The sequence below is a fragment of the Ornithodoros turicata genome, chromosome 9 (genome assembly GCF_037126465.1).
Source record: "Ornithodoros turicata isolate Travis chromosome 9, ASM3712646v1, whole genome shotgun sequence".
NCBI classification, from domain to species: Eukaryota; Metazoa; Arthropoda; class Arachnida; order Ixodida; family Argasidae; genus Ornithodoros; species Ornithodoros turicata.
In genome coordinates this window covers 18,263,393-18,290,527 of record NC_088209.1, presented here as the reverse complement: position 1 = coordinate 18,290,527, position 27,135 = coordinate 18,263,393, and the positions used below count along the sequence as shown (strand labels likewise).

Here is a 27,135-nt window from a genome sequence, read left to right as displayed (position 1 = left end):
CTTTTTTTAGGAACATTCAGTTGTCTCGCGACGTAAACACCCAATTATTATATATTTTTTAGGAACAGCCAGAGAACTTCCTGCCTGGCTCATTCTCCTTTTACCCTACCCCTCATCCACTTCATTCCCACATGCACACTCTGATTTCGTTCTTCCAGCTAGGCACGGAAAAGTAAAAGTTTCTAAAGACAAGTCCCCCATTTATTTATTCATTTATGTACTTTTTCTTCGGTAATTTATCTTGAATTTGGCTGCGCGTTTGAACTATTGCAAAACGTGCGATATGACTCCCGCACATCATCATTCAAATAAAGTTGTTTTTACTACAAACGTACGCAACTTCTCGCGTTCGATACAACGAGAGTGAACGCCTCGGCGGTTTTGGGTTAGAATGTAGTGCTTCACTCGAACATTTGATTGCAAAAAATGAGCCTTCCGAATGCAGTGCGACTTCACAGAAATGCTCCCCGCCGTTCATGGTGCTTTCTGGAGCAGACGACATTATTCAGGGTAACGGCAACACGGTGTGGTGTGTCACCATAAATTTCGGCACTGCAAACTGATAAACAGTTTTTCTCTTTCTTTCCTTTTTTTTTTTTTTTCCTTTCAATAGTGCGATTTTCGATCGTTTCTATATACAAGCATACAAAAGTACGAACACAAACAACGAGAAACGACAAAGCGCAGGCGACTGTGACATCCGTTCAGAAGCTAACAGAGTTTTGAGAACCTCGGCATAATATTTGTCTTTGAAAATTTTCGCTAATTATTGGTAAAAGTCACAAACAAATCGCGCCAAAACCACTGATAACGATTGGATTGGATTGTGGCACCGTTGTCGTCTGCTATGTAGCCGCTAGGTTTTGGTGGACGTTTCGTTCTGTGTGGCTACTGTGTACACCTCGTGACAAGCATGTTCCATTTGATGTTTTTCAATCAGCTCGAGAAGACGAGCGTTCTGCGCACATCACCGCAGGAAGTGAATTCAATGTGAGTCTGAGAATTATATGTTGAAGCCGATCGTGAGCTTCCAGTGGACTGTGCCTTCGCATCCCCTACAACACAGTGTTGCATTGACCAAGACCATACGATTGTCTTTTTTTTCCTGCTTCGTGTTACCTAATGGGAATACAAATGCAGAAGGACAGCAGTCAGATTTTACGCCATGCAAAGCAAACGAGCGTCAAGATTACAGCTGCATCCGAAAGAATTCAGGCGAAGAAAACGCTCGCATCGGATTGGAAGACAAAACATACGGCGAAGGGTGATCCAGTGGGGTGTTCGAGGTCTCAAAGATCTCCGAAAGTCTCGAAAAATGTTTCAAGCAAGTGCAGCAGTACTGAAGCTCGAGGAGCTTCTGCTGCTGCAATCTATAACGTCGTCGATGACATCATATCAAAATCCACCCCGCCACCCAATGTCAAACCCACGGTACCTAAGGAGTGCTCACCTCAAAGAACGGCTGCATCTTCAAAGCGTGGAAATTTGGAAAGGTTTTCTGAGGGCAAACGACCCCTTGACTTCAGTACTCAAAATGTTTTGAAAAGGAAGAGAATTACCAGTCCTGCTCACGTACCTGCTGTTGGTGCTGAGCACCGTACTTCACCAGATACTACAGCGAGAGTGAAGAGCCCAAAAAGGGGCACAAAACTATCCACACCAAGGCATCAAAAGGCGGCACTGGGAAAGAGAAGACAATCATGTTCAGCACGAACCGACAAAAAATTGGCCGCAGATGCGACAAGTCGTGCAGACAAGAAGCGTGCAGTGATTGCTAAAAGTGCGACTGCAGCTGTGCAGAGGAACCCTGCACCGACCAACATTGCACACGTTGTACCTCAGATGCCTGTTGCGGTTGTTGAGAACGTTACCACCCCAAAACGTTTGGCTGAAGTTGTGGAGGCTGTAAACGAAGCCCGTAAGGATCAATCTCAACGGCACATGTGTGAGCCCTCAACGCGTGAGTTTAGTTCTTTTTCTGTTTTGTTTTTTTACTCCGCAATTATGCATTGATCTTGAGCATTGTTTTCAATTATGTGGAATAAAAAAAATAATAATGTGCCAAGCTGCTTCTTTTGCTAATGGCCCCCTGCCTTCCAATTTTTTTTTTTTTTTCATGTAGAGAACACTGAAGTCAAACGTGAGCCAGTTGCAACGAATGAGCAGCCATGGAACGAAGATGCAGAAATGGAAGATGTGAGTATGAGTAGTAACTCGGGGCAAAGGGATCGAACCTGGGCCATTCTGAGCCTGTTCTTGCTTTACTGTATTCTTTACTCTGATCTTTCTCATGTAGGGTGAAACATACGGTAAAGCCTGCTTTCACCCCACTTTACCCGTGGGTAAAACAAAAAAAAAGCCCTGAAAACGTACTTGCTAAAGTGCAAGTTCAGCTACCAATATGGGTACCGGAGAGCATTGCACACTCAACACAGCTGCTCGACACACGAAGCACTTTCTTTTAAAGTTTTCCACCCGATCTTGCCCGATGTTGCAGCTCCCCAAAACAAACCCGATTTCTTGCTCTCCTTTTTTTTTTCAAAAAAAAAAAAGCATTCAGGGAGCCCTAAAGTGCAAAAATTTATCCCCTGGGAGTTAAAGATATGGCCACATCTGTTTCAGTAGATTTCTGAACTATGGTGTCTGAGGTATTGTGCCTGGGTTTTCTGGGCAGGCCTTCCAGATGAATGCCGGCACAGTTTCCCGATGAAGTTGGCCCAGGACACACACTCACACCCCCTCTGTCTCCCACTCATTCCTGCTGTCCTCCCGCCATCTGCCCACATCCGGACAGCCCTCGTAGCGACATTTGTTTTCGAGGCGCTAACGTGGAATTAAATGTATTAAAAAATAATTTTTTTCACTGTTGTGCCCCCTTTAAACTCAAAAACACAACAGTGTGCGCTTTACTCGATGTTTGCTGTCTAAAACAAAGCATATCGGCTCAACATAGGGACCAAACGTTTTCTTTTGTTTGTTTTTCCAGTTGTCAGAAGCCATCACACAGTCTGTCAATGGGCAACAGCCACTTGCCGACTATAACGTAAGTCCGAGTTGCGTTTAATTTTTTTTTTATGTGACATACTTTTTCTTCTTTCAGGGAATCTACCTTATCACAGATACGAATGTATTTCTACAACATTTAAATCTGATAAAGGGGATCATCAATGCCGATACAGGTACGTATTGCTAGGGTATTAACCTTTTTACGATGCTGTGAAAACTGGCAAAATTTTCCCTTATCTAATTGATATTTACCATCTGCGACACGACCTTTCTCTAATAACAATCTGTCATACGCCATATCATACAAATTATGTCAGTCATTCAACCAGTCTATGCGACACATCGATCTGTCACATCTGGTGTGTGAGTAAATATATAGGTATTAATGGTGCGGTATAAAATATGGTATGTGTGATGATGTGAGCTGTATAAATGGCTAGGATGCGACACATCCAATGACACTCTCAGGTAAATCTCAGGTAAATCTCAGGAAAATCTCTCAGGTAGGGCAGTTTAGATCTTCTGGTGCAGTATTTTTTTAAGGCTAGCTTTTATTGACTGACGCCAGAGGAAGAGAACGGACTGCAAATAGGAGACTTGTCATGGTGGAGCTGCCATGTTGGACATTTGATCACGATTCATCCATTTGGATTGAATACATCCGATTTCTATTTGATCTGCTCTCAGTTTCAATGCATGATACTGCATGCAGTGCTAAAACTTACAACAGCACAACACATTATACTTTTTAGGGTTGTACCCGATTATGTACACCCGATATTTTTTCCCCCAATTCAAATTAGCAACGAAAACTGCTGCGTCAGGGGGATCTGAAAACATCACAACTAATATGGAACTTTGGAGACTGTGTTGTAAATGCATAAATATGTTCATACAAACTGTCTTAGATGCATGGAGTAAATATTGATACTCTGTGTCTACTGGTGTGTCATGTGTATTATGCTCGGTAAATGGGAGATCTACACCTGATACAATCGTCATGTGTATTGTGCTGGATAAATGGGAGATCTGCACCTGATACGATCTGGTTGAACCAGAATTGGGTAGAATGTAGAATCAGGTTCAGTTCAACCTAATCACACCCGAATTACTGAAGCAAAATGTATCAAGCAATATATGCAAATATAGCAAATGTATGATTCTCTATGGCAAAACCAGCAACTGTGCTGCTCTTATAGCTTTTTATTTAAAATCTGTGACAGATAAAAAAAAAAAGCTATAAGAAACCTGTATCAAAACAAAATCCTTGCTTTCCTAATAGGCAGCGACACCTACATAGTCTGCGTTCCGTGGATTGTCATCCAAGAACTGGACCGCATCCGCAACAATAAGAAGGAAAGTAATAAGGTAAGACATAGGAAGGGTCACTGACAATACTTCTTTTTTATACGTTGAAGATTAACATACGTAGCAGTAGTGTAATCAGGAGGGAGGGGGCCAGAGCTCATGGCGTTTGCTTCTGTAGAGGTGCAGAAAACCCTAGAAAGTTATCATGAGGGAATGTGCAAATCATCAGTTTTGAAAACTGCTCATGTTCTCATTGAAGGAGTCTGGTAGACATTTGCTACACTTGCTCTCCCTCTTTGGAATACGGACCCATACCAACACACCAGTCTTTCAACTCTTAGGCCCAGACAATGCTGTACGACCCTTTAATCAGTTTCACTGTCGTAATTTTTTGCGGATCTGGCATGGGGCGCATAAAGTTAGCAAATTCTGGGTGCGGGAGTTACTAGTCAATAGCTTGGCTTGCCTCGCAATAAACCTACCACATTTTAGAAATGTACCAATGCACATTAGAGCACCGAGCCTGACCCGGCCAGGCAGTAATGCCTTCTTTTTGTGGGCCTGGGCTGCACTCTGGCCCAGGCCGGGCCCTTACCCTGAGCAGCACAATATCTTGGCAAAATATTGGCCCAAGATTGGCAATACCGGCCCAATATTTGTCCAAAATGCATCTTGGACCAATATTGGGCCGGTATTGCTGATATTGGGCCAAAATGCTGTGCTTCTTGGGACACTGCTTGGCCTGGGACGGGTGGGTGCATATGTACTCTCTTCCCGCAGACGGCAGTGCGGGTACAAACGGGATTACCCACTACTTGCAACGAGATTAGATTTCTACCCGCAAATAAAAACGAGAATTTGTTTGTGTTCCGCATAATGTTTGGTGTCGAATGTGTCAGCCATTTAAGTGAAAGGTCAAATCACCGTGTGATTTGTGAGTTTACCTGTTCGGGTATTTTTCTCGACAAAACCCGGGGGAAATGCCAAAACTACTGAACGGGTTAGGGTCGCGAAAGGTCAGTTTGAGAAACACACTGCGGACGCATTGCGGGTACACCGGCATCTTGCCCTCAACTGACAGCGACATAGAATCTCTATCTGCAAATCACAAAATGGTTACCGAGGCTATACATGCCTCTACAAAATGCTTACTGGGTAGTAAGTTGTACGGCTAGTTGTGAAAATAAAGTTTAGATTTGCAGCATTCATTTTGAAGTGTGAGTTGTTGATTGAAATTTTTGTGTGCCCTTTAAATTTTTTTTTTACTGGCGTAAGTGAGGGGCCCACAAACATAAAGGGCTTTGTAGTTTGATTTGTTTAATATATACATTTATGATATAACTCATAGAGCTGCTAACAAAATATGATAATAATTTGAGGTCTCAAAACGAGTCAACTATGGGACCTCTTTCTGTACAAACTAATCAAAACCTTGCATCCCCAAAATAAGTAGGCAAATAAATAAATAAAAAGTATCTAGAAATTTCATTCTTTCTCTCAAGCACAATAACTTCATGAAGGGGATAAGAAAAAAAGAAAGCTGCTGGTTTGCAGTAGCAAATTTTCAGAATCCGTGTGTGTTCGCTTGTTTTGTGCAGGAGCTGGCGGCGACGGCATTCCAGGCAATTTTGTACATAAACCGTTTGTTGGAAACGAAAAATCCTAAGCTCAGGGGACAGACCATTGCTGAGGTTTGTATTTCAGACTACAACTTCATACAGTGTACAGACTTTTTGGTTTAAGATCCATATTGATCCAACCCCCAAGGGTGGGACATGCGTGGCTTTGTAGGGCCTGTGAGTCAGCAGACCAGGCTTCCTTTTCTTTCTTATCTGTACCATGTGCGATTATTTTGTTTGTTTTTTGCTTTTGCTGTACTAGCACAACGTAACACGGACAGGAGGAGGAGAAACGGGGCAAGGTGCTAGACTTGCAAAAGGCCCCGAAATCCTAGCTTCTTCATAAATGGATGGGGATAAATGGATAAATGGGATGCAAAAATCGGGTTTTGTGTCAGGGGCCGTAAAAAGCGTCAAAATCTGGCAATATCGTGTGGAAAATAAAGGGAATTCTTCTCCCGTTTTACACGAACAGCATAGTGTCCTCTAGTGCCAGTGTTGCTGGCTTAATTTGCACATTGCCAAGTTAGTTCTCGTTGTTTTTTTTGGTGTGTGTGTGTGTGTGGGGGGGGGGGGGGGGTATTTACTTGAAGTGTTGCAAATCATGTGGTAAAAACAGCTTTTACATCACGTTTTACGGCGTTTATATCAGGTTTTACCCTGCAACACAGGGCCCTACGCATACATTAGCAGAAGGTAATTGCCTGCCCAGTTATCTTGCATAATCCCTTGTCCATTCTGTGTCATACGAGGGCTGGAAGGGGAGGTGCGAGATAAGACATTAACGATAAATATGACGAAAGTGTGTCCTTTTTGTAGAAGGGTGTTTGACATATATACCTAATGTACTTGACATCTCAGCCTAGCTTGTGGCAAGAGGTATAGGGGAGGGGGGGAATGACGGCAGACTATCGGAGCATGTCCGGCTGCAACTATGGTGGAATCTTTCAGGAGACCAAGACCCGGGAGACTGGAAATTATGGGAGGCATACGGGATAGACAGAGTAGGGTGCAAATGCCTAAAAATGTCATAGCCAATGTTACCAGACAAGGCGAGGGAATATCTTGAGCTATTTGGGACACCAGAAATGTGAATTAAAGCTTGTTGCAAGTAGTGCGCTTTGTGTTGTTTGTGTTTTCATACTCTTGAAGCAGTGATGTGCCAACAGGCTTAGAAGACAGTTTTGGTTGTGCCCCATTGTATGACACAGGATGGTAGCCAGAACAATATTTTTTATTTTTATTTTTTTTGAAGGGGGAGGTTTATGAGGACTTTGCAGGGGGGGGAGGATTGATACCCTCTCCCAAATGTACTACCAAAGGTAGGACTTGGGGGGGGGGGGGGAAGGGTGTGAAACCCCCGTGGCTATGCGTCTCTTACGACACGTTGCTCTGCTGATTCGTTAGCTTTGTACGCCTGCATGTTTTGCAGGCAAGAATTAAAGACTCTATGATGCCCAGAGATGGTCATGTCACCAATGACGACCACTTGCTCTGTTGCTGTTTATCGCTTCATCGGCAAGGTAATCTTTTCTTTTTTTGACGTGAGACGGCAAGAAAAACTACATGTTGCGGAAATTTTCTAGGCTCTCGAGTCATCTTGATGACAAACGACACAAACCTGAGGAACAAGGCCATCATAAACGGAATTGAGTCCTACGGGGCACGTATAGTCGAGAAGAACTTGAAGGGGATTTTGGCTAAGGCACCCGTAGATATAGAAGCAGGTAAAATTTTCTCAGCTGAAAATAGCAGTGAAAGGCTCTAATGTTTTGCCTGCTCTTCAGAAAATTGGCCAGCATTGGAGGAAACACTCAGCATCATCAAGCAGGTGTGTGAACCCTGCGGTATTGTGTGCCGTAAATTGAGCATACATTGTGTCTGTCTGTGAAATTGTTGTGGTGTAATTGTTGTTCCTGTTGTGGTACAGGGCGAACAGGCCGTATGGGAGAAAGTAACGCAGATTCTGCAGTATTGCCTGTCCGTTGCGCTCCGTGCGGAGCTGAAGAGTGCGCTCGGTGACAACAGGTGCGTATTTATACTAGAAAGTACACAATGATTAAAAAGTGTGAAGTGAATTTAAGAACATATTTTAAGACCTTAGCCGCAGTTGCTTCGCGGCACTGACACGGAACTAAAAAAAAAATTAGGAGCTGCATAGAACATGCTCGGTTTGGTATCGATGAGCTAGCATTACGTAAGTGGAGTGTCTTGAAAGTAGCCACACTGTGCTGTATTTTTTAAAATAAATTTTGGAAAGCATTTTCCTGGTAGAACACATTCCCAAATGCACGGTGTTTCTACTTTTGCTTTTTTTTGTGACAAACAGTATTCTCTTGCATTGCTTTTATTTTGAGAAACTGTCTAGTGACACGATTTCAAGCCAGGAATGTTCCGGAGGAAGGTATAGTCTTCGTTTCTCTGTACCTGCTCAAGACACTTGATATCTCTAAACACAGTGTTTTCCACACAATTGACGTGTTATCAAGCTTTGGAAGAAGATAAGATGTGTAGATAAGTGCTCAAACTTTGCCATACCAGCACTGGACAGCTGCTTCGGCCTTTTTGGGCCTCTTCAGCAGTGGGAAGGGGGGCGGCGTCAGAAGGTCATGTGGGCTAATATTGGGCGTAATCAGGTATAACCCTAAAAAGTCATGCCCTGCCTATAAGGCATGCAGAAAAAATCAGCCACTCGCATCTTAAAACATGCTGTGTTTGCTACACAGGCTGGAGCAAGTTGCAATCAGGCCCCCTTGGACTGCTCTCAGTGCTCTAGAGTGTGCATTAAAGTAAGTGCCATATATATACCAGCACGTGTTGCATGTTAATAACAGTCGACGCAGCCTTTCTTAATTTCTAAATATTTGATACAAATGTTTGCAGGCATTGGCAGGACTGCCACCTTCTTCCCAGCTCTGCATTTACCAGCACAATTGCACCTCATGTGAAAACGCTTGCCAAGATGCTGAAAGAGCAGGGTAAATATAAAGGATACTGCCACGTCGTCAAGAGTGTCCTAGAGGGGTGTCAAAAGGTGTTCACGTACTAATATGTACACGAGTTTTTCCGGGAGAGGCGTTCCTATAAGGAGAGGCTGCGCAGCCGCTAGCCTCTAGTTTTGGTCCACCCATGTGACCATAGGCGTAGATTGTTGCTTTACGCCACACGCTCGGGGGGGAAAAGTGAATTATAGATAGGGAGTGACCTTTTCGGGTTAAACCCGATTCCGCCCGGTTATTCCCCCCCGAACTGACCTCCGACCAATTCGGGTTAAACCCGATATCTCCCCGAATTCCAGTCACTATGAAATCCTCAAGTGATTTTTCCACCGAAGACGAACAAAGGTCGCCACGTGTAACGCCATGTAAGAATGGGTCACTTACGTTCCCAGCAGTACACCCATGTGTGTCAACACTGTCTATGCCTTCGGGGATTAGCGCTGGAAGGTCACGATCCCGCAAAAACAAAAACAACAAAAAAGAGAGAGAGAGATTAGGAAAGGTCTTAATAGACAAGAGGAGAAACAAAAACACCCGATAGCACCCAGAGGCACAATTATCGCCCGATTTCTCCCCGAATTACAGATTTAAAAATAGCGCCCGATTTTTACCCCCCGAATCTGAGAAAGGCATTTAACCCGAAAAAGTCACTCTATGGCGCTCTATGGCCTTTGTGCCATTAAAACCATACTCTCTCTGTCTCTCCCCTAATTATAGACGGCTCGCGGGAGTCCACGAGAAGTGGACCACCCAAGTCCACGAGCTCCCACCCAAGCCCACCCGAGTCCTCGGGTGGGCTTGGGTGGTCGCTAACGGTGGTGAAGAGTTTACGGTTTCTGTAAACCTATAGGTATTTTCACCTCGTGGTGCATGTCCTACTTGAGCCCAGACTTGACTTGAGACCTTCAGATTGCTCTTATTTTAGGGGGTGCGCATTACCCCCAAGAAAATATGATACGTTAGTAGGGCCCTGTGTTTTACGGTTAAACATGATAAAACCTGTTCTCATCCCCCCTTTTTTTTCATCATTATCACTTGGGGCGAAACCTGAAAACCCCCGAAAACTAACTTGTCAAAGTGCCTGTTGAGCCAGCGATACGGGCACTGCATGTTCAAGACAGCCGTTCCACACCTTGTGTTCATAAAAAAATGTGAAAAGCGCATTTTGTTATTGTCAACTCGAAAATCTACGCTTGCACCAGATATCACCCGATTTTACCCTGCTTTATGGCTCGTGAAATAAAACCCGATTTCACCCCCCACCCCGATTTTCAAAAAGCATCAAAACCCGCAAACACATGGCCCCCATACGTTCAGGATAATACCATGAACACTAAGGACTACAAAATTCAGTAAGGTGCTCATAGATCTCCTTCATCTCAGGGAACCTTTTTCGTCAGCCCAAGGCAGGGAAATTGCAAGAACTCTTTGACCACTCCGTCAAAATCTGCTCCCATCTGCAGTTGCACTACTTCCTTTTGGCTGAGGAAGTTGCTACACTGAGAAACCTGAAAGATGGATGGATGCAGCATATAAAGTGAGTTTTCCTGTCTCTATGTCAGTATTGAAAGGTGTAAAGATGGTATATCTATAGAGCCTGAAGTTTTCGGGAAATATTTTTTTCTAAATGGGCGGGGGGTAAAAATCGGGTAAATAAACTTGTGCACTAAATTCGTGTGAATTCGGCTGAAAAAACTTCCAGTAGGCTAAATTTGGGGAGAAATCGGGCTCAGTTACTCAAAGTAACTGTAGTGCTTTGGTACAAACGGTGATGTAACTGCATTTCCTGCCAAACAAGTAAGGTAGTGCATCCCTACAGACATCCAAGTGAGGGCAATTTGCCAGGCAAAAATCGGGTTTCACCCTAAAGAGGCAACCTTCAATTCGGGGTGCAAATTCGGGGAAGAGCCCTAAGATTTCAGGCTCTATATATCTAACATACGAGGCAATGGAAAAAAAAATGTGAAAACTGAAAGCGAAGACAGCCGTACCATAAGACAATGAAAAAATGGCTAGGAAGCAAGCGAGCTGGTGAAGATGATGCATAATGTAAAAAACCCTTTTGAGACTTCGTGTTTGTGTCTGTCCCTTCGTGTTCCCTAGTCTCAGGGTTTTTTACATTATGTACCATAAGGGCCATAAGCTACAATGCCAGGCAGCATTAGAGCACTGCACAGGCCTAATTTTCATGCCCACGCCTGGCTGCTACGGCCTGCACCTGGCCCAGGCTCGACATCATCTATAGATTTCAAGCCCAAGCCTGGGTGCAGCTTGTACCCGACTGTTTCAACGCTCAGGCCCGGTCCCAGCCCGCCTCTGCTCTATGTGTTCTCGAGACCGGGAGTTGTATTTAGATTTACTAAAGCGAGGAAAAGGACGCAGCTAGTTGGTGGAGAGTGAGGAGGTATACTCAAACGGTGCGGCTGTGTTTCTCTGCCGGCAAGCCGCTCTGTGCTTGGTGCTTGCTTGCTTGGGAAGGCAGCGCGCAGCGGCACGTGGGCGATATGTGTGTACCTTGCGGTTCAAGAGAGACCCATCTCTGCTCTATTGTGCATGCACCGGTAATAGTTCCCCTTTCTCGAACTCTCACGCGAACGAAATATGTCAGAACACCTGACTGACCTAACTGACCCTCGTGCCGGACTCTCACAGGAAGGGAATATGTCCCAACACGTAACCTAACTGACCCTTGTGCCGGATCTCAGCGCGCCCACCACACCAATCGTCCCCAAACGTGTGTGAGTGCACGTGTGAAATCCAGACCCATTACACGAAATAAGCATGATCACATATAAAAAAAAGTGACAGTTCTCAGATGAGAATACCATGATATCCCATAACTAGGGTTCCGAGTTTTCGGAGTTTTCATTTTGGAAAATTCTGAGGCTGTTTATCGGAGCTTTCAACTTTTCCGAAATTCTGAGTTTCTTGGAGAAATACAAAAGTCTGAAAAATGAACGCGCGAATTTTGAAGTAGCCATCGCAGAGAGGAAAGAATTGCAAGAGTGACTGAGACCACACGATGTAGCGCACGGATGTTTTACCACCCAGAGCTATTGAAGTATACAAACGAGCGTATTTTCACAAATTGTGAATGGTGCCCAGGCCCAAAATGAGTAGCAGCTGTGACAAACACAGAACTGTTCCGTGCCAAACTAGCCCAGTGCCCAGGGTGAAGTAGAGTCACGAGGGTCGAGGATGCATAGACCAGATGGGACAAGGTGGTGGTGGTGCTGGTGAAAGGGACAAGTGTGTGTACTACCCTCCTTTTGGGCCATTCATGCGTCCAGCGACCCTGATGGAGACTACAGTCGAAAAGTAGGTGTGGAAGGGGGATGAAGGGGAGAAGGAAACAGGAATAATCACAAGGCCGCCACGTGGGCTTTGAAAACTCGGAGCTTAATGGATGGATCCGATTTTTTGCAAAAAAAACATCGGAGAGAGCTTATCGGAGTTTGTCGGATAAATCATCAGTGACTGGTGGCTGTACGTTGATAATGGCGAAAGGTGTGATTGTGGAATTGTTTGTTTTCTTCTTGCACAACAGGGAAGGGTATTTGGACAGAGCCAACAGTTCCGCAAACGTAGATATCAGCAAGCGCGCTTCGCCCAGCGACTGATTTTTGGCTGTCAAATTTCTGTCGAAATCCTGCGAAAAACATTGTGACCTTGATTGGAATGGTGTGCTATGGCCATAGGCTTCCGAAATGCTGCCTTTGCTTGGCAATTTTTCGAGTTTAATTATGCAAGTTAGCTTAATTAATGCGTGACACAAATGCAAACAGCCTCAATCTGTGGCAAAAGTCTGCATGAGTGTATTCCATGTAGTGTTATAATTTTTTAAATACGGATACGGAAAAAAGGCGAAATACGGATGAAAGATGGGGTGGCGAGACCCTCAGAGCAAAAGTTCAGAGGGGGTGACACCCCCTCCCCCCTGCCTTCCACCTTCCGACACCCCTGATCTGCTGTACTGGTTTATGTACAGCCTGCGTGCGTAAAATGGGATGGGTAAATTCCTTAAAGCTGCTTGCCCTCACTTGACAAAGTGTACAGCGCACACTGTCACTGACTCAACACTGGTTAAGAAAAGGTGGTTGGTGGGTATTTTCCAACGGTTCATGAACCAGTTGAAGAGATAAATATTTTGGGAAGAGTTCTGCAGGAAGTCTACATATGGTGGGGAGGAAGATTTCGCACCCGTTTTCACTTTCCAAAATGCATGTACCATAGGAACGACTTCTTGTGGTTTGAACCATTGGCTATGCCAAAGATTTTCGTACCCCCTCTTTTCATCTACCAATACATATACCCGTAACGGTATACAACCCCCACACCTTATCCCCCCTCACCTCACCCCACCCCACCTCACCTCGCCCCACCCCACCTCACCTCGCCCCACCCCACCCCACCCCCTGTTTTCTTAAACCCCCCCTTGCGTTGCCGGCGCTTGCGCCCCTTCAAGTTGACCGCTATCGCTTGTCCGCCTCCGTGAAGAGAAAGGGAGAGTGGGGAGAGGGCGTGGAAGAGGGGCGTAGCACGTGATTGCTTGGCAATGGCAATGTGCTTCGTGCTTCTGTCTTCTGTCGTCCATGTGCTAACGTTACAGCCTTTTTCTCCTATTTGACTGCTAACGCGCATGATGTCGTGTTCCGATAAGCTCAGGTTACTGTCATTAGTTTTAACCAAGCGCAATCCACAGACCGAGAGGTAAGTCATATCGTGCTTCGGCTGAGTTTAAAAGAAGAGAACGACAACCACAACACTGCGTGCGCGCGGGAACGCGTTTCGTCGCATTCGTGCTCGTTCCATGCATAACTGACATGGCCCGGTGCAACTGTGCCTCTTAGTAAGTAAGTAAAGCAACTCCTCGGAGAATTTCACTACAAATCTTTCGCTTTCGGTGTGTCGTCTGCGTTGCTTGCTTGCGTGTGCGAAGAAGTGGAATCACTTTCGAAACTGCCCACGGGCGTAGTCGAAAAAATGGAGTTGTGGCGGTGGATGACAGCCGTGCTGTTTTTCGTGCGCGATGATATGCAACTAATACTGAATATTACTGAGAAAGGGATGCGAAAGATGTCAGAAGTGCAGGAAGATCGACACAGACGCGTGCCACAAATGCGTTGAAAGCAGAAGTGCACAAAGCTAGATTGTGCGAGCTGCAGAACAGTGGATGCAATGTAAGCTCTGCACTTCTCTCGTAACTTACCGTATAGTGTGTTGTCCGTTGTTGCTACGTTCTGTGTCCCGTTCAGTTGCGCTTGTTTCGTGATGTCGTACACGAACGACCCCAATTGTGTACCTTTGTGCTTACACATTTCCGCTTGCTGCTGTGCTGTGTGTGTCCCACTCTCAGGTATACGACACCTAAAGAAAGATGACAGGCGCATTGGCCGACTGACATCTTGAACTTTACTTTACGATTTTACGGTCAACGAATGTGTCACCACATTTGGAAAGAGTTCAGAAATACTATGCAGCGATTTCTTTTCCCTTTGAGCTCATACACATCATTGCATTTCATAATCTGGAAATTTGACAGCGTGGACGTGGTACGTAAACCCGTTACTATCATGCTTGCTTGCTTTGCTTGCGTACTGCATGCTTGTTTTCTGTTTGTACTATTAGCTGTCTTCGATTGAGCTGCACTTTTTGACAGCGATTCAAATTCCGCATTCGATTCAGTCTTTGCACTGCAGTCTACCATTCGATTAGAGAAAGTGCTGTTGGAGTGACAGCAGCCAACAAACAGAACATAGTACACATGAGCAAACAAAAAGTCTCATGCCATCTTCCATGTGAGGCATGTTACAATGTCGTAAAGTCTTCTGAAGTATCTTCAGATATGTTTCGCTGGTACTGTATAATTAGTCTGAAGAAAACTGAGGTTTCTACCTTGCTCTGCAGTTATTTCCCAAAGAAACTCATTGCATCAAATACGACAGGCTCACGCGGCAGTACACGTGCCATTCAGTGATGCAAGTTCTGAGCAATTTAGCTCAGTTGAACAAGAAATGAATCGCCAAATGACATTTTTTAGAGGTGCACACTTTGCATCTCCAGTTGTCGGCTTCATTATGTGTTTGCGCTCATTACCTCCTTGCTACAGGCCGGTATGTCGAATTACTGTTTACAGTTCGGGTTAATGACCAGTAGGAATTTCTGGTTGCGTTACGATCCCCTCAAAATTTTTGTTCCAAGCGGTTTTTGGTTCAATTCCGGTTTACGTCCCTGATTGTAACCGCTGGATTGATTGTTGCACATATTACATCTAGTTAGTCAAGGGACCTCATCGCATAGCGCCTCTTGTATTCCAGTGTTTCAAATTTATTTATTTTACCCCAAAGGCCATTGCAGACATCACATGGCGGTGGAAAAAAAAAAAAAAAAAGTTGCATTGCAGTACAGTTGCAGTGGAACAAATACAGAGAACATTTTGCAGTGAGGAGAAGTAGAAAAGAGGAAATAATACAAAAAGAGTTAACATACCATTGAGCAACGTGAACATACTCAATACACTCAAGTAATCTCAAAAACAAAATCCCTTTAACGGGTGTATGATGTCCAGAAATGACTGGTGGTCGTGGGTGTAGCGGCTATGTGTTCTGGGACGTCATTGCAAATGACTATGGCGGAACAAAAGAATGACTTCGAGCCAAATCTTCATGCACTTCAGACAATATGGCCCTACGAAAAGTTACATGTCTCAGTCATCAAAAAAAGCCCGTCAGCGGCGTGAATCATACCGTGCACTTGTCAAGGGGCCTCATTTGACTAACCAGACACACGCACTCCATTTCTCATCTCACACACACACACAAGGACAAGGTAGTGGTATCTGGTGAACACGATAATTTAAAGTAACTGTCATGAGTCTGCATTCATCCACTTGTGTGCTGCAGCTTCAGAATACAGTGAACCCTCGTTATTATGACCATGGTCGTTACCGAAAATTTTGGTCATAATGCGGAATTGTCATATTAACGGGGGGATTTGCGGAGGTTTCACTGCATTGTTCCCCAGGAGTATGGTCGTAAAGCGCGCGTGTCAGATTATCGGGGGTCATATTAACGAGGGTTCACTGTAGTTACTTTCCGTCAATTGATTGATTGCACACCTGTAGGGCGACACCAGCTGCAGCAGCAACACTGGCCGTCACAGCTGACGCTCGGGACCATAACCAGGACAAGCTGCCTACTTGCGTCCCGCAGAGACCAGTGAGATTCGTGGGTGCCAATCTGCAAAGGCCTGTACCCGCAGTCACAACGCAGCCGTCACCCATGCAGCAGTCAGACGAGCAGGCACGGCAGTGCATCCAGCTCTTGCAGGATTCTTGGAGTCTTGTAAACGACTTTTGGTATGATAAATATTAACATTATTGGGGGGGGGGGGGTATCAATGCAGTGGCTGCTAGTTTGAAGTAATGATGCACTGCACCCATGTGACACGAACTGGCTTCACAAAATCTGTTCATCTGGGAGATTAGGATTCAGCAGAGCAATACAAGCAGAACCCCACTTGCTCTACATGAATTTAAAAAAAAAGGAAAACAAGAAAGAGCATGCAGGAAAATCTTATCGGAGCATGTGGAATTTGTTTTGAATGTGTTTATATATGTGATGCATTTTTGTAAATTTTGCAATGTTGATAAAATTGCAAAAAAAAAAAATTGTGCTTGAATAGAACAACATTGATTCTGGGATAGCCGAATGTCTGCCTACCGGGAAACCTGCGACTTGTCAGGGAAAGTGGAAAAAAAAACAGCTTAAGTCAGGGGGGCGGGGGAAATCACTAACAAGTGCCACGACGATACGCAGTGACAAGCATGAAATTTGCATACCAAAATTCGGGGATGGATATTTTAGCGCACGTGCGTGTTTCAGGATATTTTACAGGGAATGGTGTTCAGCGAGGATAGTCTTATCAATCTGCCATCTCACTTTTGCCCGAACTCCCCTAATTAAAAAGTTACTTAACGAATTTTAGGTAATTAGTCCGTAGTCCCAAACTTTATTCGAGAGGATGTCCACCTGGTCGTAGAACTCAACTGCAAAAACATCTATGCTGCTCTCATAGGGTTTTAATAAAAATTCTGGTCAGTTTTTCATGACGCACCCTGTATATATATATATATAGAGAGAGACTCATGGAACGATGCGACAGCACCAGAGGACACGTGTTCCGCCGTGTTTGCGGCTCGTCAGCCCTGGGTAGCTGCGCATCGTTCGGGATTGGCAAACCAGGGGTCGCTCAGCGAGCAATATACACCTGGGAGGATGACTGAGCACCCCTCAATGCCACAGTGCAAGCCAGTGAATTATAGAGAGAGGAAAAAAGCCATCAAAAAATAAGAAAAATGACGCTAGATGTGTTTGAAATTCAAACTTACAGATTACGATGGCTTCTATGGCTGCACGTAGAAAAACAGATACTCATGGAACGATGCGACAGCACCAGTGGACACGTGTTCCGCCGTGTTTGCGGCTCGTCAGCCCTGGCTAGCTGCGCATCGTTCGGGATTGGCAAACCAGGAGTCGCTCAGCAAGCAATATACACCTGGGAGGATGACTGAGCACTCCTCAATGCCACAGTGCAAGCCAGTGAATTGTAATGAGGGGGGAAAAGCCATTATAGAAACAAATAAATGACAGTAGACGTGTTTGAAATTCTAAAGTACAGGTTAGAATGACTTCTATGGCTGCACATTTTCGCATTTTTGTATATTTACACTTTTTGTAACACATTTAATGTAAATTCTTTATTTGCACACATTTACACTTTATGCTATTTTTTACTGCTATTAAATAAACTACAGATTCATTGCAGAACTAGTACTGCCCAGCTATTATTATTACACCTATATTACTACTCATTATTACACAGCTGTTACTACACATTTGTACTAGCACATTTGCACTTTTTTTGTGTGTGCCACTGCTGTGCAAGTGCTGATCATTAAGAGCAACACTTGCATGTTGAAGCTTGAGGGTTGAAGCCCTCTAACTATAGTGGAACGTCTTTCACACATAGAAAATGCCTCTTGCAGTGGGACAGTATCGAAGCAAGCTTGCAGGTGCTACGAGTACCCATACCAGGAGAGCCCACGCTATGTGTCCAACGTGGCCAGTCTACAGACGGTGTACAAGCACTTGTACCAGACACGGGAACACATGGAGAGGTGAATATCATTGGGCGTGTTAAGTAGGCGCCCCGAAGCTAGACTACACCCACTTAACATGACCCAAGCGCCACTCGCACACCCGCGAATGAGAGACTGAGTTGTTTTTTGTGTTCCCATGGAAACGGACCCTAAGCACCCGGGCACTTGAGATTTTCTGTGACTTCCCTTTGAGTGCCGGCAGGATGACCTTCAAAGTGTGGGCACGGAAGCAAAATACGGATTCTTACCATGTTTCCTGGTGCTCCCATTTTGGGAAACTAATATTTTTATGACTGTTCTGTTCTCGTGCTTTTTTATTCGTGGCAGTGTTCATGTGTTTGTGGCAGCAAATGTTGTGACAGCGACTCTAGTGTTGCCCAAGTATCAACGCGCCGTAGAGGGATTTTTTAAAATTATGCTAATCACTACAAATTTGGAGGAAAACCTTCTCCATTGCTAGCACCATACGTGTATTATAAGGCCGCATTATGTCATCAGTAGTTAGGGAATGTCACCAGTAGTTAGCCAACAATGAGAGGAATTGCTAGATCACTTTGCTGTGTTTCAGCACATGTGCGCTTTGTCTTGAGTTACTTTCTCTCATTAGGTTACTCAGAAGGAACTCCATAGACCTCATGGCTGATGTAGCATCATTGTTCCTGGAAGCGTTGCAAGCACTTGTTAACGTCCTGCTGGAAAAGGTATGTGTTAGCCAGACCACCTCATAGCCATTGACATTGCATTTGTTTCACTTATCATTTGCAGCTGGGTCGGGAGAAAATCCCTTTTCGCGTGACCTCCAGTCAAATGGCCCAGTTCTTTCAAGATTCTAGCAGAAGGTAAGGTGGACGTTCCACGCTGCTCTCCAGGGTTCCATTCCTTCGAGACACTGCTTGGTAGTGGTGGCCAGTGGTGGTGGTGCATCATTGTAATCAAAATGAAGCTGCTGTTTAAATGTTTTAAATATGTGTACTGTTTTAGTGGGAGCAGGCATCCCAGCATGGATAGGTACGTGTTCAGACATAATGTCAGTACCACCGTAAAATTACTTTTGACAGATGTCGTTACTGTCGATGCTTGCGACTTGTTTCATGTGGACTTCATTCACTGCCACATGATTTATGGTTGTCACCACCTTGCTAGTTACAGTGGAGACCACTTTACAGTGCGGGACCGCTTATAATAATGCAGCTTTTTCCGACCCCCAATATTCTTCCCGTGGAACACAGGAGGAATACCGCTTATAATTAGGGCCTGACTTTTCGGGTTTTATTTATTTTGGCCAAATTCGGGGGGTAAATATCGGGTGATATTTTTCATTTGAAAAATCTGGTGTATTCGGGTTAAATCCAGTTACGGCATATGCTGTCAGGAATTCGGGTGACTTCTTTTTTTTTAAATGAAATTTGTCTTAACATGGAACTAATGTTTAGCAATGTTATCAAACTTAATGCATGCTTATGGGTGTGCCACGCGACCCGGATGTTTTCGGGTAGATTCGGGTTAAACCCGAATTTTACAGATTTCGTTCGGGGGGGGGGGGGGGGGTAAATATCGTGCGGATACGGGTTTAACCCTAAAAAGTCAGGCGCTAATTATGATGGTCCATCCCGACACGGGATACCAGTTATTCGCTGCGAGATCGACCTATAGGGGGCGACACTGTCACCATTCTAGTGTGGATAACACGTGGGCCGATGTTCGGGTTTGATGGTTTTTTTCCGTAATTCTTGTGTATATTTACAGGAAGATCACTTGTGCTGCGATGGTACGATACTATTCGGTTCTGCGTACGGCACTGAACGCGGAATAAACGTGTAAGAGCAGACGACGAGTCCACACTGTGATAGTTCTCCGTTCTCCGCAGCGCGCTGACACCGTTCGATCTCGGAGCAAATAGTGCGGTCACTGCCATCCTCCTCGAAGTACATGAAGGGCAGAGCACATTCGTCAGCGAATTCTGATGCTATTCACCATGAGCATATATAAACTACCCCGGATTGTTCCTAGCATAAATCGCCCATCATGGAGAACGCTTCCGTTATCTGTTCTCCTCGTGACTAGGCAGGCGGGCTGGCCACCCGGGAAAGCTCCCGACTTTACGTCACCCTGCCATCTGAGACACGATCAACGCGCAAGACTTGTGGAACGACCTTGTAGAGAACGACAGTGTTTCTTCAGCGGACTCTTTTGATGGGCACCGATGTCTGCGTCTGCAAGCGAAAAGCAACCAATTAAGCAATGGTGCAAGCAGTCTGGTACCGTGAGGCGTGCGTGCTAGAAAAGTACTCTGATGATCGGGACTTTGCGGCAGTTGAGGTGTCCTGCAATGAGGCGATAGTGCGTGCACAAACTCGGGGACTTCTGTACCCAGAATGGAGTGAGCAGAGAGGCATTCAGTTGCCGTGCCGTTGCTGAGGACGTAAAAGTGCCAAGACACTGTCAAAAGTGCCAGACAAAAATGCGGCGTTTTTCCAGGCTCCCTGAGAATGTTTAAATAAATCGTTTTCTGTACAAGAAGCCTCCACATCGTTCAGTCCAGTTCATATCATGGTACATATAACAGAAAGGTGGGTGCTCTTGGGCATGCATTGGTTTAACAGTGTGATACTTTGATACGATTTTCGGCAGTCCGGCAACATAAGTTATAAGCGGTCTCCACTGTAGAGGCATTATTATTAGGGCCTCACGTTTTAGGGTTAAACTTGGCAGAACCCGTTTTTGCTCACTCGATTTGCATCAGCCTCACTGAAGGCGAAACCATGAAAACTTGGTAAAGTGGCGCATGTCCTGTTTTCATCTAAAGTGTGAGGTGCCCTTTTTTCTGATTCCCCCCCACCCCAAAAATCTGCTTGTCCACCCCGGTTTTGAAAAAGCGTGAAACCTGAAAACAATAAGGCTCTGATTATCGGTGGTCAGAATAGGGTATGTATTAAGGGAGAAACACATGTACGACAAAATGCGCGACCCGTCGTGCGACGAGTCGCACAGTTTCGTGTCACGAGTTGTCGCGCGCTGCATCAGCAGACACATGGGCGGCGACATCCTTACGACATGTCGCTCTGAACCGCCGTGTTGCTGGTGGTGCTAGAACAGGTGCGGCCAGAGATACACTCGCTTACACTTTATTTAACATAACGAAATGTGCTCACAGTAAACGAAAACAATTCATTCCTTATTTCACGTGTCTTTCGAGGCGCAACACGACGAAATCAGCCACTGTTTGCATTCAGAACACACACTGTCCGCCATTTTTTCTCGGATCCATCGCATCTACCAGAGAGGCAGCATCATTGGCTGCTTCGCTCATGACGTCACTACATCCGCACGACAACCCGCCGACGGGAGCAGAGATATCTGAGCAGTCTTGTCGCGCTGCGACTTGTCGCAGAGCGCTGCTGCGACGACCTATTTCTCCAGAATCAGTCCCAGGATGCTTTGCGCTGCGACGGGTCGCACGACGGGTCACACATTTCGTCGTACATGTGTCTCAGCCTTTAGAACCTTACTAATTTATAGTTAGCCTACAGTTACATTTAATTGTCCGTCCGCAGGGACTTGCTCGAGAACGGCTTCAAGCAGATCGTCACTTTCCAAGACGCCTTGGGCTACTGCTTGTTGGCCACGACGGAGCACGACACCTCGCGGAAGACGTCCTCTGCATCTTCTTCGTCGAGTTCGAGTCCGCCCCTGTGGAACTAAAAAAAATTAATGCAGCTTTGTACAGACAACAAAGGACCTGTGATACACACTCGGGACTGGATGTGCGTGACCATCCTCACCACGCATTTATTCTGGCCCAGTGAGATATTTTTCTGCTCCATGTCATGTCATAAACGTAACGAGTGCCTTATTGCAGTGGATCTGCTTGACATCGAAGGTACAATATTTATTTAACAATAAACATAATTATTATAACAATAAGCATAATTAAGTTTATCTTGCCCAAGAGTGTAACAGCATAGAAGTGCGTGTGTGGGGGGGGAATGAAAACCCGTTACTCTCTCGAGTGGGTCATGGTGCTCTCTCCCTTCTGCTGTGTCTAAAAACTCTTCCTCTAGATACGGTTGCCTAGGATACAGTTATCTTGACACCAGTACAGAAAGAACAAGGTTCATCAGCTGCGTCGTTTGTGAATGATGCGCGAAAGAAACAAGCGCTTCCTGGAGATGCCTCGGATTGGTCTTCCTCAAATTATCTCCAGCAACGATTGGGCAAATCATTTGACCATTGATAGCCTGCTCTACATTGTCAAGCTTCTGAAGGAGGAAAGGAAGGTGAAAGCGTAAATTGCAGTTTCTTTCGCTTATAAATCGCGAACAACGGAACAGGTGAATCGAGTGTTGATGTCGAGGTAACAGCATCCTTCATTCCTTGATAAGTTCTTGCACTTATGTTGCCCAATAACTTTCACAACTTAAGGCCTTACAGCAAAAAGGAATGGCCGTAGCTAGGTGAAGGCCGTATTCTGTTGAACGCTGCCATTCAGTGGGGCCATTTTTTGCAGTTGCTGCCAGATTTCTTTCTCGTATATTTGCTGTAAGTGCTACAGCTTCCATATTTGTCGACAAACCCTTTTCTTCCAAAATTATCATCTCCAAATATTGCGGAACAAAGATAAACTTATCCAGAATGAATAACAGCACGCATGGACAATTGGACTGCTGTTGAGAGTATCCCATTCCTTTCTGCTTTCGACGACTGGTTTTGGAGCTTCTGTTCCTTTTTTGTGTGTGCTTCTACCTGGAGGCTTTATCGCTGCCATTTGGAATGTCTTGTCCTCCGTTTTTGTTTATGGCCTTTGCACTTTAAGACCTTAAGCGTGCCTGTCTGATTACGGTGTAAGCTGGATGCAGGTTAACTACGACTAGTTTTGCGCGTGCATACTCCAGCGCTACTCCACCCACCGTTGCCTTACGCACGCAAAGACGTAATAGTGTATAATGCACTATATAACTCACTAAATAGGGTAATACTGAAGTGTTGTGCTATGTAACGACGTTGCTTACAGGCAAATGTCACAGATATGCAGTGTTTATGTTGACTGAGCGCTAGTCTATCCTTGTTTATTTGGAACATTCTGGCACGTTTATAGTTTATTTGTTGTTTGTAGCTGCAGTGCTGTTTGTAGGTGCAGCGCCCATGACCTTGGCTGTTGTAAAGTGCCAATTATATGTGTTTTATTTTAAATACAGTAGATTTAATAGAGAATAGTTTTGCAAAGTGCACAGCACAGGTATAGCATGGCCATTTCCATTTTCCAGTTCATTGGTATCTGGATCCTATCGAAGGTCAGAATTATTTTTCTTGTGTGCTTGAGGACGGGTAGCTATAGTGGATGGGTGAACCCTGTGCTGGAGCCAAATGATAGCTCACACCTGTTTCTGAATTGCATCGATGCAGTTTATAGTATGCTTGCCCGGGCTACAACACCGTTTGTACAGTGTGGCTAGCCCATGCGGGTATATTGTCACATTCCCTGTGTATGTTACGCATAGTCATATTTCACTGGTCACATGCATTGAACTGAACAGAACCTAGTGTTTCCTTTCATGGTAAAGTTCTGTTGTTGGGTGGTATGTAGAGGTAAATTTGTTGTTTGTTTGCTGTATTGAACACAGGTGTTTTGTACTTGTTTATCAATTTATAGGGAGCCTACTTCTCCATTATATTGGGGGAGGGAGAATGCCATGCATACGCTTAGTTACATCTCCAGCTTAGTTGAACAATATGGAAAGATATTGGTAATTTTTTGTGGTATTCGATGTCAATTCCTCCTATCGTGCACTCTAAAAACAGGACATTCACTGCTTTTCACGCCCTGCACCAAAGAATACAGTTGTCTCTTCAGATTTTAGGAGAGAATGGGTGATACACCCTTTTGTGGCGAATAGCATATGTCCAAATTACCTCAAAAAGTCGTACGCTTCCCATTCTCAATAAGTCTAGAAAGATAACGTCATATTGAACGGCTGTTAATTCTGAGCGTGTCATGCAGCGAAGTTATGAATGGTGTAACGTTCGTGCAAAAATCGTTCATAAATCAGTCTGCTATGGGGAAAGAGGACATGTCTTGTCCCAGACGGCACTGTCGATAAAGTGAGGGATTCGTAAATTGAGAGGTCTGTAAATTGATGGTTGACTATGCCTCTAGTGTCAACTTCAGGCCTACATATGGGCTGTTTCATGTACTGGCCGGAGGGGTGTGGGACATTTGGCAGTTACCTTCTGGAAACTTTTGCCACCATTGAGGAAGGCTTTGGACAATTTTTAATTACGGGAAATTTATTTTTCAATTGAAGTTTGAAAATTGCCAAGCACTTTTTTTTTTTTCGGAGATATGAAGTCCTCCATGTATAACTGCAGACTCAATAAAAACTATGCACAATATCGCAACAAATAGTCGCAAAAAAAATTGGTAAAAAACAAATTTGTGGAGAACAACTGAACTGAACTGAAAGTTGAACTGAAAAAAATCAATTTTCCTCAATTAAAAATTGTCCAATGGTGGCATAAGTTTTCAGAAGCTAATTGCCTAAAGTCCTAGAATCCTCCGGCGAGTACTTTGCCAGTGAGAATTTTTTATCACCTTAGGTGAAACACCCTATATATATTCATGTCCTACTCATGAATCCAAGGTTCAGTAGGTGAATGGATTCTTGGAATGACAGTGATGTATCCAGACCCCCCAACATCCCCCAACCTATTTGCTAACACCTTCATTTTCTGTCCTATGCACTGACCACAGGAAAGCCTTTATATTTTGTCCTTAAAGTTATGTTGTATGTTGGCAATGCTGTTGCAACCTGGACGTAAGGGCAATAATGACACCCCCACAACACACAACAAACTTTTTTGTGGCACACAATGTGTGTGTGTCGAGAGAGAGAGTGAAAAATTGGAAACTGTCTGAAGATTGTTACTCCACATCTCTGGCATGTTTAGTCATATATCGGGGGCAAAAATTTGGTTTTATTTCAGGAGGTGTGAAACTCGACGAAATTGGGTGATATCATTAAAGGTCTGCCATCTTGCATGATACCAGCCAATTTCATCCGAGTTTCTTACAAAATTTTGTGTAGACACATTTCATATGAACATTAGATGCTGAGCGATGTAGTTAGCGTTCTCCAGTGCTTATGGGTGACTGAAACTGCGCCTTAAAATAATGTTTGTTTCTTTGGCATTGCCCGAGGTGCTGATTAAAAATTGGTCCAGCCCCAAATCACAAGGCTTAGGTGTAAATTGCGGGTTATAAAAGTGTTAATGGCTCATGAAGGGTATGAGTTTTTACAGCGTACAAGGAGCATACCGAGAAGACTGATTTTGTATTTTTACAGTTAGTTTCTTAATCTCAAAAAACATTGGTGTAGTAAAATTAACTTTTTCTTTGTTCTTGTTGGACTTTGCACTGGTGAAATTGCAATGGATTACAAGTGACCATTAGAAAAACATTTTGCAAGCAGTTTTGATGTACAGGTGTTTTTCCTGATGAAAAAATGGAATCCAAAAATTTATATGGCATCCTTCCAACCTCAATATAAGCACTTTTATTTCTATTGTGCCGCCACACATTGTGAATAATGCTGTTTTGTAAACTTGCACACGTACTGTCGTCACTTCAATCTCCCGTTTCAGTGACTTAGGCTCAGATAAGCACCCCGACTGGGGGTTCCCGAGAGAAGCAATACTGTGTACTCTCGTTAATTCACTCTAGGGATGGCGGGGAGGGGGGGGGGGCACGAATATGTGTGAATTATCATAAATTCATCAAGTATGTGTTACAAGACTAAATTTTAGGTCGTAATATGTGCAGAGCACATTTTAAAAACCTACCAAGACAGACGCCGAACAACAGAAACAGCTTTATTACAACCTGAGACACTGAAGAAAAACACTTTTAATTGAAAACACATTTCACTGTCAGCTCGCCTGCAACCTTTACCCTTCTAGGCAAGCCTGCTTATAGATAGGGACATACACATAAGACGTTGGCAGACCGCCTGTTACACAGAGTTTTATTGATTGACAGTCTGTAAATAGAGGGGAATCTAGAAGGTATCTAGAAGTTATCTAGAGGTATCTAGCCAGTACATGAGTCCTCAGAGCAAAATTTTCAATGCCAGCCCCAAAATATTGAGCCTATATTCCTTGAGCGTGAGGAGACGACTGTACGAAGGGGCGAACTCGCAGACGACACTCATTTTTCATTTTGCTGGTTTCAGTCCGTCCCTTCGTGTCCCGTGTCGTCACTTGCCTCTTACTGCTTAGCTGGAAATATTGAGTCACGTGAAAGCACCCTTTGAATTAGGTAGGTTTACAATAGATTGGAAACATAGTGGGCCAATCTAAAATTTGAAATCTGAACGCAATATCAGAGTCTGAACGAATGAGAGTCTACTGTGTTGTACTTGTTGAGGGGACCGAAGTGGGAGGGGCTGGGTACCCGTACAGTATTGCGTGCTGTAAACAGGAGAGTGCATGTGTGACGACTACAGTGCTCTTGCCGATTTAACTAGTCCATGATTTTTTCTTCTTCTTCATTTGCTGTTTTTAGTGCTACACGGTTCTGAAAATTGCTTGTCTCTTTCGCGGAAAGGTAGGCTCCCTGCAGGTGCCCCAGGGTGCGCGTCTGTATTGAATTTGTTTTCCAACAAATGTCTTTGTAACAGTGTATTTCTATTGTGCTGTTTTTCCTCCTTTAAACACCCAGAATTCAAAGTGTACTGTGTCCAATGTGTTTGGCAAAAAGTTTTGTCAAAATGGATGGAGGCACGTGCCACCATTGCGTCCCCTGTACTAAAAAGGTTGGCCGTTGTGGCCACATCCAGAAGCCAGAGTGCCGAACTGAATCGTTTTTTTCGTTTCGGTTCGAATAAAACTGTTCACTTTCGGGCTAAAAAAAAATAACTGCTCGGATCCTGTTCAGAGCGGGGTTACAAGGCCTCACCACGTGACTTAGAGAGAATCAACGAACCCGTCTTCCGCTCTGGCACATCGGTGTGATGTGAGGTTCGAGAACAAATAACTACGATGTAGAGAC

General features: G+C 44.5%; 1 protein-coding gene across 1 annotated transcript; it reads left to right on the top strand.

Moving 5' to 3' along the window:
• Window positions 1–856: 856 nt before the first annotated feature.
• Window positions 857–27,135, top strand: LOC135368267 (uncharacterized). The gene is made up of 18 exons (XM_064601436.1): window positions 857–1,960; window positions 2,123–2,196; window positions 2,987–3,043; window positions 3,101–3,179; window positions 4,289–4,374; window positions 5,913–6,005; window positions 7,366–7,456; window positions 7,520–7,660; window positions 7,721–7,764; window positions 7,864–7,961; window positions 8,660–8,722; window positions 8,817–8,911; window positions 10,316–10,469; window positions 16,056–16,289; window positions 17,979–18,110; window positions 18,700–18,793; window positions 18,858–18,931; window positions 21,647–27,135. The coding sequence occupies exons 1-18, from the start codon at window positions 1,123–1,125 to the stop codon at window positions 21,792–21,794; spliced, it is 2,595 nt and encodes an 864-aa protein (XP_064457506.1). The 5' UTR covers window positions 857–1,122; the 3' UTR covers window positions 21,795–27,135.

Coding starts and splice junctions, on each gene's coding strand:
- LOC135368267 (XM_064601436.1), top strand. CDS start 1,123: ATGGGAATACAAATGCAGAAGGACAGCAGTCAGATTTTACGCCATGCA. Junction 2,197..2,986: donor AAGATGCAGAAATGGAAGAT/GTGAGTATGAGT, acceptor TTGTTTTTCCAG/TTGTCAGAAGCCATCACACA. Junction 10,470..16,055: donor GGATGGATGCAGCATATAAA/GTGAGTTTTCCT, acceptor GCACACCTGTAG/GGCGACACCAGCTGCAGCAG.